We start from the raw sequence: 14,165 nt of genomic DNA, 5'->3' as shown, positions 1-14,165 counted from the left end.
AGATCCTAAAATCCTGTTTTCTGTTGTAGCTTTGTCAAGAAATGTCAGTTTTATGGAAAAAAAAACTAATCATGCCTGACATTTGTATAGCTGGAGTGAAATAAATTAGAAAAAAAAGAAGAAGAAAAGAGATCAAGACTAAGGTCATGAAATGAAAATGAAAAAGCAGGGCTCAAAAAGAATGTTGTGCATCATCTAAGAAACACTCAACCGACTGGTAAACATGGAGGAGGCTCTACGATGCTGTGGGGCTGCTTTTCTCCTCAACATTTAATGATATGAACATATAGTGGTAAAAGAGTGGCAGAAGCTACCAGCAGGAGCTTTTGTTCAGTTAAATTCAAATGTTCGAAATGTTCTTACCACACTATAAGAGGTTTATTTGCATTCAATTCAAAAGATGTCAAGATTTATGTAAGCCTACAAGTAGTTCCATTAAGTCTGACCGGGACTGCATACTCATTTGCACATATGAATAACATTTTATATCAGGCTTTGGAAGCACAGAAAGAATGAGTGAAAGAAATATCTAATACATTTAGGTCATCTTACTCTTTGCTCTTGCTGTCTGCTGAAATGGATATAAGAATCTGATAGAAGAAAAGAATGGTGATAGCCTCTGTTCAAACACTACAAACAACACAGCTGACATTATCTAGCCGGACAGTTGCATGTCTGACAGGATTACTCTCATAGCAACTGAATATTCATAATTGGCCAAACAACAGGGGTGAGGGTGTAAGGGAGCAGTTGGCGGTAAAGTCTGCGGATGGTCACAGGCCTTGACTGCTGAGCGAGTGTGAAATGCCAAAGCCAGACTGCTCCCCTGCACCCTGAGGGCATCGAAGGAGCCGGCCGGGTCTCGCCAGCAGAGAGGGCATCAAAAGCGATCTGACAAGACTTCTCCCAGAAACATCTTCTGGCTCGTGTAGCGTCGCTCAGCGCCGTAGTGCTGTGGATTAGCTTGATTATTCCACCATCAACCCCGCAGCTTAACATCTGAAACAAAAACACGAAGTGAAATAACTTGTGCTGACAGTCAGTGTTTTCACTTATTTTTGAGAGTTTTTTTCCCTGCTGAGGTGGCGAGACTGTACAGCCTGATCGAAATCTGATGTTGTTGTTGACATCTGCCTCCCCAGCTGTCATTGTATCGCTGTTTAAATTACAGCTGCTGTAGAGCGGCATGGGTGGGTGGCCCAGACACCTTGTCACCCCTTTTCAAAGGAGGTCAGCAGACGGCTCTAATGTGTAGTGACACAACAACCCAGACCCTGCTGCTGGACATGATCCCTGTGTGGTTCATCCAAAATTCACTTATTCACACACTGTCACATGGAAGCAGATTAATCAGTTTTGTGCATGAGAGGAGGGTGTGGCACCTGAATCTCTTCTATTACCTAAATTACAATTCTCTTTTTCTCTTGTTTAGGCAGTGTAAGACAGTGTCTTCAGAAATGTTCAAAAGAAAAATATGAGAATGCTCAGTTTGAGTGGAAACAAAACTGTTTGATTAAAACACATGCATAAGTCTCTGTCTCTAGATGGCGATGTTAACAAATACAAGTTGTGTTTTTTTAAGCTGTAATAAAAGGTATAGGAATTACAAATAGAAATTTAGATGATGAACTGGTTCCCATTTACACTTTTTGTTTTTTCCATATACTCTTACACAACACTAAAAGTGTCTTTCTTGCAGATCTCCTTTTATTTCCTCTTGTGTGTGCACACAACATACTTGTGTGTTAGTGTGTTTATTTATTTATTTAACTAACTAACTAACTAACTAAAGTTAGTCTCAAGGTGACTACAAAAGGACTCTAAAGTCACTAAAAATGAACAACAGACTTGAAAAGAGACTCAAAATAACAACAAATCGACTCATGATGATTCAGCTTAGCCATAAACAGACTCAAAATGGGCAAAAACAGTAATGTACACACAATGTGATACAAAACAACAACAAAGAGATTAGTAAGAAAGAGAGAAGTACAAAAAGGACACAATATGTTAAATTAGGAAAAATGAAAAATATATTGGGATGACAAACGGTAATGACAAAATGCATTTCAGTAGAAGCAAAGGAATTCAAAGTGACCACAAACCACTTCAACACCGCTTTAAATGACTTGAAATATCACAGAAACTTGAAATAATCACAAACACAAAGAAACAACTTTAAAGAGGTTTGAAATGACCAGAGGAGAATAAATAGTCAGGAGCTCAAAACCAGAACAAAGCGACAAAGATTCAAATTAACAAGGAAGACTCCAAACAACCAAAGTAAAAAAATGACTAAACAACCAAAGAGTAAAAATTACTACAAAGAGAAATAGAACAAGGAAAACAAAGATGCAAAATTAACAAAAGCATTCATATACATAGAGAAAATCTTAAATGACGATTGAGATGTGCATAAGCACAAAAGTTTTAAACTTAAAAAAATAGGTTTTTAGTCACGTTGTGTCTCTCGGTCTGCTTCTGTGCAAGGCTGGGGGGGGCTTTTTTTTTTTAAAGATATGTGCAATCTTCTCTATGCTTACAGAAGCTTTAGATGATACATATAGAATATAAAACATAGTTGTGGATTTTGCAAAGTGACCCTTTCTTAAAAAAAGAAAACTATTATGTAGAGATGTGACAGAAATTTATCTTTTTTCTTTTTTACTTAAATCTGAATTGAATGCTGTTTGTGCAGCTTTTATTTTCCATCCCTGCAAACAAAGACCCTCAACACTTCTTTCACGAGTTTATGTAAAAACGACACCTTTGACTTGCCAACTCCGCCTGTCATCCCCCGAGGCCCTTGAGCAGCCTAAGTAAACAGTGAGGCCCTCATTAGCTCCGATTCTCACATATGTAATGTTAGAGCGCCCCTGGCGGCTGCAGCGCTGCACGACAGCCACTGGGAGACTTGTGGCTTCCCAGTACCGTCTCACATTCCTCGACGCACACGCTCCTCCTCTCCTCCTCATGGTGCCAAACCCGTCTGCAGCCTTGCACCACCACTTTCCTGAGACAAGAGGCTGTTTTGTAGAGGAAACAACATGGCAGATTTGGCCGTCCGGATCGAAGGAAGAAGCGAGGGAATTGTGGTAATTTAATAAGAGGACTTGACGGGGAGTGAACAAGTGTAGCCTACTTCAGCGTAGGCAAACGTTTCCACACTCTTGGATGCGCCATCAGAGGAGTTTTGTCGCCATGCGAACTTATTTTCTGCAAAGCCACATGTGTTTCTGGTGCAGGCAAAAAAAGTTAGAGTTGAGTCTATGTGCATATGATCAACACTCCACATTGCAACATCATAATGTTTGCGTTTGTCTCTCTCCTCCCAGATCAGCGATGACTGGCCAGGTTACAGTTTAGACCTCTTCAGCTATCCAGCTCACTACTCCGGAGATTTAGACTGTGTCATCATTCCGCATGGCGTGATTATGGACAGGTACACGATTAAACCTCTGGAGCTTCCTGCTGTCTCATAAATGATGTCCCCACATGTTTTTCTCCTGTGTTTGCTCTGAGGTTGCATAAAAGCCCAAAGATTTAGGGAATTATCACGAACTATCGCTGTGGTTTGAACTTTGTGTTTTTGGATATAGACTTTATTAAAGAAAATAACAGCGATGAGGGTTAAAACAGAACACACTACAAGAAATCTTAAGTGAGGGCATCACCGTCAGGGAAAAGTCATATGAATTAACTCAATGATGCCTGTTTCTTCATGTAGTCCATGAATGAATTGTATTCGGCTTTTATGACACGAATGAAAACTTCAGAAATATCAAACAGTAGTTTGTTTAGTTTAGTTGAATATGCTCAGAATTACAGCTGTTATAAAATCTGCCGGTTATTTTCTCAGTCAGTTGTTTTTCCTGACAGACAGAAGAAAATTGTGAAAAATTCAGCCTCTAATTTCCTATATCCAAAGTTTCAGATCACTATCATGTAGGGCAAAACACAATTTCTTACTAAACATCACTTGCTCTACTGCACGGATAGTTTTAAGACAAACTTTTCTTTAGAGCCGTGGCTCTCAAAGTGTGATCTGGGGCCTCAGACGGGTCCATCAGGAATATTCAGGAAAACTGCAGACATTCTAATTTCGTTATTGTTTAATCTACTTGAAACTATCACAGACAGTGCATTTACAGGACGTTAGAGGAAAAAGAAGACCTGAAATACATGTAAACATGTTCGTCCAGCTGAATTCATGCTAAGTTGAATTTTTCAGAGTCAGACTAACACACCCCGATAATGCAGTTGGAACTGTGGTAGAATTTGGTGCTCTGCGCATGCCCCACAGTTCCCTCCCCGGGCCTTGACCTGGTAATTAAAAAAAAAAAAAGCAAAGCCTGTAACAATGGAAAGTGGCCGCGGTGGAACAGTTGATAATCTTCTATCATCTTTTCCTAAACTCTTTCACTTGACCTCATTGGAAAACGCCATCAGGTTAAAGAACAATGGTAGGATAAATTTGTAAGGGAATAGGAAACGCTGACCGTGCATGGAGAATCCAACCACACTTACAAGAGACAACACTTACAAGAAGTATTCTATTAAAAGTGCTTTAGATTCTTCATCGAAGGCAATCTTATCACGTTGTTACACGGTGGCTATATCATAATATTAATATAGTGAGATGTGATATTAAACATTACTTGATTATCAAGATTTGGAATTAAGAAAGGAAAGGAAAAGGCACAGATGTTAGATATATTGTTGTCCTAGACTGCCCACACGCATGAATCATAGTTAATGCAACTGGATAGAAATATAATCGAGTGTTACTTTGAAAGTCGAGCCCACAGAAAGTTGTGGAACAGAGGGATTTTCTCTCCTTCATAAAGGATGGTCCAGTTTTTCCATTGCTAAAGGAGAAATCACTGGAGCTCCTTTGCTTAACATTTAGAGAACTGTCAAACTGGCTGCTACTCAGATACCTGCGGGTCATTTCATTCTGTTAACTTTAACAAAACTTTTAATAAAACTGAAATGTTTTTTTAGAGGAAAAACAGCTGAGAGTAAGGCTGACAACCAGAACACATGTTAAATGGATGTTTTGAGTAACGGGGTTTAAACAATCATGATGTGTTTTGTGTCATATTTGTAACGTGTGTGATGCTAACAGTCATGCGGGGCCCCTCAGACCTTAAAAGGTTTGAGGCCTTCTGCGTCAGAGTCTCTTTCTCGCGGTCTTTGCAGGACAGAGCGTCTCGCTCGAAACATCATGGACGACCTGGGGGACCATGACATTGTGGTGCTGTGTGTGCTGAAAGGAGGCTACCAGTTCTGTGCCGACCTGGTGGACAGGATCAAGGTTCTCAGCCGCAACTCCAGCCACACAATCCCCATGAGGGTCCACTTCATTCGTCTCAAGAGTTACCTGGTGAGCCCCCCATCCACTGCGGGAAAGGAAGCACTCGGAGACTTACAGTAAAGTTGCTGTTAGAAGGGCGAGGCACTTTTCATGCTTGAGATTGTTCGCAGTGATGGATATGAGTCTCATGACTTAGTCAGAAGATGTGTGTGTTGTTCTTCATACAGCATTATCACAGTGGTATCTTTGTGTAATCCTGCCCCGAATGTGTTGTTTTCATGTGTGGGAGAAGAAGACCACAGAGAGAATGATATTATGTAATGGTGGAGTTCTGCAATCCATTCATTTGTTGTGATGAGGCTTCTCAATGGGATATACTGTATTTGCTGTCTCAATTTCAACTTTTATTATGTTTTATGCTTGTAATGTAACAATGTCCAATACATCCGCCTAACTAACATGTTTATATCTGCAGAATGACCAGTCAACAGAGGATCTTCACATACTCGGAGCAGAGGATCTGTCTTTTTTAGCTGGAAAGGTAGGATTTCCATTAACATCATCATTGAAAACAGGACTTTTTAATGAAAACAAGTCTTTTAGTTTGGACGACAGTTTGTGAGATGTCCGTGCTTCATTTAAACATAAATCATCCAAGTAGTCTGGGGGCGGCATGCCTTGATATACAGCGCAGCAGCCTCAGGAGGGCAGCCTTCCCTCTAGTCTGCTCCCTCCTCCAACCTGGCGAAATGGTTCCATGACGGAAATCAAAGATGGCAGTTTCTGACAGCAGTGATCAGATACTAGCTGTTCTAATGTGATTGTGTAAAGGCTTATTCCACTTAATCTCAGTGCAAGCAACGTGTGGAGTCGGCGTAAACGTGAGGACACAGTGAGTGGGTAGATCAGGAGGATGTCAGTGGTCTAGTTGCTCCAGGCTCACTCTTCAACTGCTTGTCTTGTTATCATGTAATCGGAGTTGGTGCCTCACCAAGTTGGAGTGTGTGCTGGCTGTTAACCAAGCTCTGTTAGAGTGCATATCATTCCCTTAAGTATCTCAGTGAAACAGTGCAGACAAGTCAGACTCATCACAAGATTAAGTTGAGTGCTTGGAAAGCAATTTCATAAATTAGAATTTAGAAGAAAAAAAATGGGACTCATAAAAGTATCCTTGTTTCACAGCGGCCTTTATTTATTCATACCAGGTGTGCAGATAAGGAAATAAAACACGCTCAGCTCTGCGAGGAACTTTAATATAAGTTGAGATTCATCTTGAAAAGATATCATACATCTCTTATTAGATAAGAATAGATAAGACATTGTGTCAGCTTTGAAATTAGAGGAATCCTTCTGGAGACGGGGTCACGTTTTTTTGCCATTGCTTTAAAACGGGATTTAAAAAAAAACACACATAAAGAAAACCAGCACTCTCCTGGATTAAGCATACTGTTTTTACCCACAAGTAAAACTAGATTTGTTCTTCCATGTTTGATTGGCACAGAGGCTACTGTTTGAAGGCCCCATTTGTTAACACAGTGCTGTTTGGCTCTGCGTATTTACAGCTTTCCTGTAAAATGGAAGTCAGGGAGTTTGCCCCGTCTCTGCAGATCTGATTTGTGCTTTTTCTGAGGCATTATCAGACACTGAAATTCCTACTTAACTTTAAAAGATGCCTATTACTGAATGCAAAAATAGCAGTTACCTCAGAGTGCAGTGCGGTGTGAGTCATGAATATTTTCTAATTGTTTTCCAGGCAATGATGGACTTTAATATATCAATAAAATTATGTACAAACTTCCTTTTTTTGTCATTTTGGGCCACAAAAGACATATTATGCACAAAAATGTAAGCACCAAGTTCGATTTCATGGGGACCGTGAACCAAACACTGTGGCTGCTCAGTAACCTGATGTGCAACTCCCTGAAAATATAACTACACACATCACAGTGACAAAGACTGCAACAGCTGGGATTGGGCTTCTCAATATGCTGTACTTAACAAAGTATGTTGCTTTGTTCAGATCAATGCTTCTGTGAGACCAAATGTAAAGTGTAACAGGCTTTAACACCATCAGTCTTACTCATGATGGTAAAATTAAATATTTGGCATCTGCCATTGAAAAGTCTGTTGGTCTCTTGTTTCATATTGTAGCTTTGCCAATCAGTGTTTAGACTTAATTGGTTCAGTGGTTGCACTCACTGTCTCTTCCGATGTAATTGTAGTAATTTCAGTCATGTTGACTGTTGTTCAACATTTTTTAACTCTTGAAATAACTATAGAAATGGAGTTGCATCTGCCTCCAACTGGCATTTTGGGTAGTGCAGGCGCACACCAACGCAGACACATATTACAAGTATTAATGTTCACAACAGGTAGGTTATAGACGTACAGACATTTGTAGAAATCCGACAAGAATCTTGTTTTTAAACACCAACCTTGATTCAGATGTGCTCAACTTCAGACCAGATTGTAACCATCAGGATACAATCAGGATTTACCAAAAAGCTGTTTTGAGCGATCAATTTGAACAAGACCCAATGTGTATAATTTCAAATTGAATTAGATGAGTAGTTTTTATTCAAGGTAGTATTTTTTCGGCTGATGCAGGTGCTCTTTACTAGCTCTCTCCTCACAAGTCCGTGCACATCTGCATGTGTCTATAGTGAGGTGAATCGCACACCATTACTGCAGGAGTCATAAGTCAGCAAAGCTATTTTTAGGTCCTCTAATATGAATCAGCTTGGCTGAACATTACCAGTCACACACAACTCTCAGCTGAACGCTGCCCCCCCTCCCCTTATGTCCTGTAGCCAGGCGTGGCCCACAGTAGATACCTGAAACATGAATAGGATATGAGCTAGTAAGTTGGAGTCACTGCTGTGTGCTCACTTCACAGTATTTCAAATGTACGTGTGAAATCCCTGAGCTCCCTGTGATGTACTGCTAAATTTAGCAGCAGGTTTTTGACTGAAAGGCACGCTGCTGTGCTGGTTGATTGTGTGACAGTGAAATATGATTAATTTATGCCCTTCTTACAGTGTGGTTTACAAAGATTGAGCTTCTCTCTCTGACTTTACTGATTGCCTATAGCTCATTACTTGATATTCCTCCAGGCTTTCCTGCACCCTGAATAAATCTGTATGAATAATGAGTCCCAAACAAAGCATGTCTGCATGCTTGGATGAACCCTTTGTTTAAAAAGTAGAGTAAACTGTCAGTTGGAGAGTTTCAGTTGTTTTTTTTCAGTCAAAAGGAGATTAAGTGAAGCTAAGATTGTGACTCTTTGTGTCCAGTTGACTCCAGCTGATTAGACAGACATTTGCAGAATTTCAGTTATTTCAGTGTGACATTCAAAGCCACACTGCTGGAACACAAATTTCCAATCAGGACGAGGCTGACGTTTCTCTGCAGGGCACTTTTGTTTAATCACAGATATTCTAAAATAAAGAAAATCCCTTAATGATGTAGTATTAGTCCTATTAATTGTAGTCCCGTATGGCTGAGCTGATGTTTCAATACTTTTGCTTTTAGTCCTCTTAAAAAGTAAGCTCATATGTAAGCTCATATCCTTTTAGATTTATTTTCATTTGGCTCTACTGCTGACATAAAAGTGATATATGTTTTCCCCCAAAGTGCACAACTCCTTTCTTATTATGTTGCCATCTTACTAGCTTTTGTGTTGTCATAAATGTATGTTTGTGTGTGTGATAAGAGAATGCAACAGTTTCCAAGTTAACTGTTTGCTTCCCCCTCTCTCTCGCTCTACTTTTCCTGACATGCTCTCACAAGAACGTACTGATTGTGGAGGTGAGTCAGTCTTGTTTTTGCCGTTTTTCCTCCTCTCCAAATGAGCTCATTGTACTGTCGTGGATTGTTATCCAGGTCAAGAGGGGCCCTTTTAAAGTTTGTTTTCTTCAACAGGATCTGAGACTAATATGTAGAAACTTTTTAATGGTCTGTCCTATATGGAGGAATTAGGAGACGTGATTACCAACTTTACCCTGTCAGCATGATAACTGAGCCCTATATATGGCAGTAGGTGAAGTTTATGAGGTCTTTCAAGTTGTACTTACTGTAAACAGTGACTGCATGATGAGACATTTTGAAACAACAGTCATTAGTCAGTGCCCACTATCTGGAAAGAAGTGCTCAGTCTTTTCTTGACCGAGGCTACCACTGCACTAATCAATGTGAAGGTCTGTAGTGTAGCTCTTTCCAAAATAATCACTGTATGTCCTTTTAAGCTTAGAAAAAAATTACCAATTTAAAGCTGCCAAAAAAATCTTTATTTTTATCTTTGCTGTGGACGATGTTGCCACATGTACGGGGAGAGTTAGGTTATTGTTTTGGTTTACCGTTACCCTACTTTTCACAGCAACCTTTGGCTGCATCGCATTTTCTTTTCATTTTCAAGTATACGCTCTAATAAACCTCCTGCAAAATGTCCAGTGTTAAACTGAAGACCGGTCAAAGTAGCAACGGGCTTGCGAGAGCATCTAGCAATATACCTATGTTTTATATTTAGTTGATCAAGTCCAAATTGTGTGTCTTTTTTATCGGAGTAACACACTGTTAAATTGTGGCTGGTCTAGATGTGGCATACATCTACATACAACAATAACTGATTGCATGACAAAATGTTTGACTGACTATGAATGAAATCATCATGTTGCAACTCATTTATTTGAATAAATGACACGTTAGCGCAAGTGTTATGATCAGTGTCAACTTGGTGTTGAAAAAAGTTCTTGGCCTTCTGGCCCAGACCAGAAGAAACTTGTTTGTTTTTTGTCATCTCTCAGCTGTATCATATCTTTTTGACTCCCTCTTGTCTCTCGGTAACTACAATCATTCAGCTTTTTTTAACGCTACACTTCATAATGTGATAAGTAACCGTGTGCCGTTTTGAAACAGAAACAGAATAAATTTACTGATATGATATTATGATAAAAAAAAAATATGGGCTCACTCCAACCTCAGAGCTGTAGGTTAAGCCAAATCTCATAATCCCACAGTACTTCACAATGTTAACATGCAGTGTGTTTTGCTTTTAATTGACTGAGAAAGCCCTTGGGGCAAAACTTATGAACTGCTCATTTAAATGCTTGGAATACAACAACTAGATACTTGTACAGTTTGCTCTTTTTACTTTGAGGTAGTAAGCTTGTCTACAGTTGAATAGGAAAGATCTCCACAACACAGCCACGGTCATCTGACCTTTAAGACCTCATCACATTAGAATAAAAGACAATGGTGAAAATGGCCAAATAAAAAGGAAAAATGTTACAAGAGCTTTGGTCGTAGTATTTAAGTCAAAGTAGTTTTTATTGGAGTTTACACTCAAGTCCGTGGCTTTGTTCGTCCACTTTTACATTCATCCAAGTGCAAGAGGTCAGGTGCAGTTTTGTGTAAAATATCACATGTTCTCTGTAGAGGTAATTTTACAGGAATTATTCTTAACACTTGTGTAACATTAGTGAGGCATGACAGTGAGTGAACTTCTAACTTCTGTCTTGTGATGTGAAACTGTTTTTTTTCACTGCATTTCCACATTGAAATTCACCAGCTATGTCAACCCATTGTTGTTTCTTCTCCCAAACAGGGCATTGTGGGCACTGGAAAGACAATGGAGACTCTCCTGAAGCACGTTGAAGCCTTCAAGCCCAAGATGATCAAAGTAGCAGGGTAAAGACGTCAAAACAAAGCCAGCCCAGTTGGCCTGCTTTATGAATCACTCAATTGCCACCTTGTAGTCTAGACACAAACAGACAGAACCAAAGACCTGAATAGGTGACATTGATTTCTGGTGCCACTGTCTTAAGAATAACGTTTCCCTTTGACGCCTTAACAGACGGTCAGGATCTAATGCTGCAAAGTAATATCTGCTTTTGTTTTCCCCAGACTGCTGGTAAAAAGAGTGCAACATAGCTCAGCATGTGTTCCTGACTGTAAGTGCCTGACCAACCGTTTTCAAGTGCGCACGAGGCAGAGCTTCATTCATATTAAAAACGATTAAAGCTGGTGTAAGTGATGGAAAAAATTTGCAGTTAATGTTCATCTTTGGTTTCAGATTACGGCTTCGAGATACCCGATCGTTTTGTGGTTGGATACGCCTTGGACTACAATGAGTATTTTAGAGACCTCAATGTAAGTCATTGTGTTTTGTATTCAAGAAGAGCTCAAAATGAGTAAAGCTGCGGTGTCATGCATGCGTCAAATAAATACAATTTTGTGTTGAACATTGTACAAATGCATTTTCAGAAAAGTTGGGAAGTTTTCTACATTGCAGCAAAAACTTAAATCTGGCATTTGTTCATTTTTTAAGCTTTATTTGGCAAACACAAGTCAAAAGGAGATTATTTTCAATGTATTCGCTCTCCACCTTCATTGTGTTTAGAAAATTAATACAAAATGTTGTATTTGATGCCACCCACATGCTCAAGATAAGTTAGGAGAGTAACATCGTTCTGAAAGATTCTACGTTCAACAGATTTATTAATGACCAATGAGGTTTGTCCAAATGTTTAATCTTTCCAAGCAAAATTGGGTCAGGGCTCATCACTTGGTGCCAAACTCTCTTAGACAAGCATCAACCAGCTCAAAGAAAATATTTCTCAATGCAAGATTGCAAAGAACTTTGGTCTTTCAATGTCTACTCTGCATAATATTGTGAAAAGATTCGCAAAGTCAGGGGAAATCTGCTGAGGCAGAAAACCCACGTTGGATAGTCATGAGCTTCAAACTGCATGAGAAACCATCGTACAACCATGATCATTATAACCACATGCGTTCAGGAGTACTTCAGAAAAATATTTTCACTCGACACAATCCACCCCTGCATCCAGAAATGAAAGCTAAAATGCATCACACAAGGAGGAGGCGTTGTACTTCATCAGCTCCGCACAGAAAGGCCACCTGGAAACTTTGGACACGTGTTGTGTGGTCAGATGAGGGAGAGTCCACATTTCAGCTTAGTTTTTGGGGGAAGGTGGATGTCTGGTTGTATGTGTCAAAAATGAGAAAAGCCATCAAGGCTTTTGTCAGCAAAGGTGCAAAATCAGGGTTTATGATGCTATAGGTATGCATCAGTGCCCACTGCATGTACAAATATTGGAATTTTGGACAGATAACATACCATCAGAGCAGTGTCTTTTGAATGATATTCTTTCAGCGCGCACTTTAATTAAATGTGAATTACAAGCAAAGAACACATGCTGGGTTCACTATCTTGTCTGACATGTAGACTGGGGAAGTTGGGGATCTACCCATCTTCTGACTGTAAAAGACGACCACTCTACCTGCCTGCAGTCCATATCTATCTCCTATTGAAAATGTATGATGTGTCATGAGGAGGAGAATTAGACAACCACAGATAGCTGAATTCTTGTATTTGGCTAACATGGTCACAGATTTCTTGTGCAAAACAGCAACAACTGGTATCCTCAGTTCCGAAACAGATGAAAAAATTAATTGAAAAGAGTGTGATGTAACACAATAGTAATCATGCCTCTCTCCCAACTTATTTTATTGTGTTGCTGGTGTCAAATTCAGGATTTGTTTCAACTTTCTAAATACTATGAAAGTGATCAGTGAACACTTTGAAAACCATGTCCTTTTGTACTTGTGTCTGTTAAATGAAGGAAATACAGATTTAAGTTTCCGGTGCATTTCAGGACATGGGTTTTCACAAACTTGCTTACAATATGCATTTTGACTGTACTTTTTCCCTTTTTGTTTTAGCACATATGTGTGATCAGCGAAAGTGGGAAGAAGAAGTATAAAATCTGAAGAGAGGGCAGCGACCGAGGTGACTGTCGCACTCGTGTCACCTAACAGCAAGCCAAGACTTTTCTCTGAAAACACTATAAACTCACAGCTGCTATGATAACATCTAATCTCAAGCATACCCGTTAAAACATTCCTCCTATCAAACATGTATCTACGCACCAACATTTAACTGGTAATATTAGAATTTTTTTTCTATGTGTTGTGAAAAAACAACTTTTGCTCTTACTTTCAAAAGGAAAAATTCAATTGAATGTTTACATTTGCTCCAACTGTACACTTGTGTGTTTGAGGTTTTATAAGGTAACTCTTCGGTCACTTCCCAGGTTCAGGGCCAAACGAAAGTATTGTTAACATTAAGTGAACTAACTACCTCTGTTTTCTTAGTATTGGCTATAGAGTACTTTTTTTTTCTTTTTTGTGTGATTCTTTTTGCAGTTTAGTGTACAATAAAATGTTTTACTGGTGTTCCCTCATGATCTTGGTAATGAATTTGAAGTGGTTTCTTGGTTGAGCTCACAAGATAGAAGGGCCATTATGTAATATGTTTTTCTTGAGCTGGTGAAAATTAAAGGGGAGCTCTGAGTCTTCTACACAATCCTTACTTGTTTTAAAGTGATAAGCTCCTGGGTTTTTAATTAAACAGAAAGCTGTTGTTGATAAGTGTATGATTCAATTTTCTGACTTTAACCTGAAACACCAGGTCACTTTTCTTTGTTGGAAAAATCAGCTAACTCCAAATGAACCGATAGAAAGAACAAAAGTGAGTCTGTTGTGTTGAGCTGCTGTCCTCTTTTATTTACACCTGACATATGACTCCCAGTCTTTAAACTGGGAACATGAAATTCCTTGAGGACAAAACGATTTTTCCCTTGGCTTTAAGGATCTTTTTGGGATTACGGTAAATTGCCTCTGACTTTAAAAAAAAAAAAAAAACTGGACCCTAACAATAATGTTTTGATCGATTCCTCCAAAAGAAGTACGTGCCACATTACTTAGATTTTAGTGAGTACTTTTAGTGGAGAACGTGTGATCTTTTATTGAGGCAAATACTAGTGTTAAA

General features: G+C 39.2%; 1 protein-coding gene across 2 annotated transcripts; it reads left to right on the top strand.

The window, feature by feature from the left end:
• The first annotated feature begins 2,958 nt into the window (after positions 1-2,958).
• On the top strand, positions 2,959-13,573 carry prtfdc1b (phosphoribosyl transferase domain containing 1b). 2 transcript variants are annotated; one of them, XM_075482281.1, is made up of 9 exons: positions 2,959-3,095; positions 3,336-3,442; positions 5,203-5,386; positions 5,793-5,858; positions 9,107-9,124; positions 10,920-11,002; positions 11,219-11,265; positions 11,388-11,464; positions 13,058-13,573. In XM_075482281.1, the coding sequence occupies exons 1-9, from the start codon at positions 3,048-3,050 to the stop codon at positions 13,103-13,105; spliced, it is 678 nt and encodes a 225-aa protein (XP_075338396.1). In that variant the 5' UTR covers positions 2,959-3,047; the 3' UTR covers positions 13,106-13,573. The 2 variants fall into 2 exon arrangements, with proteins under 2 accessions (XP_075338396.1, XP_075338397.1); XM_075482282.1 differs by lacking the exon at positions 9,107-9,124.
• The last annotated feature ends 592 nt before the right edge of the window (positions 13,574-14,165 follow it).

This window comes from Odontesthes bonariensis, chromosome 14, assembly GCF_027942865.1.
Source record: "Odontesthes bonariensis isolate fOdoBon6 chromosome 14, fOdoBon6.hap1, whole genome shotgun sequence".
Taxonomy (NCBI): Eukaryota; Metazoa; Chordata; class Actinopteri; order Atheriniformes; family Atherinopsidae; genus Odontesthes; species Odontesthes bonariensis.
Note: the sequence above shows the minus strand (reverse complement) of the source record. Positions and strands in the feature narration are given on the sequence as shown.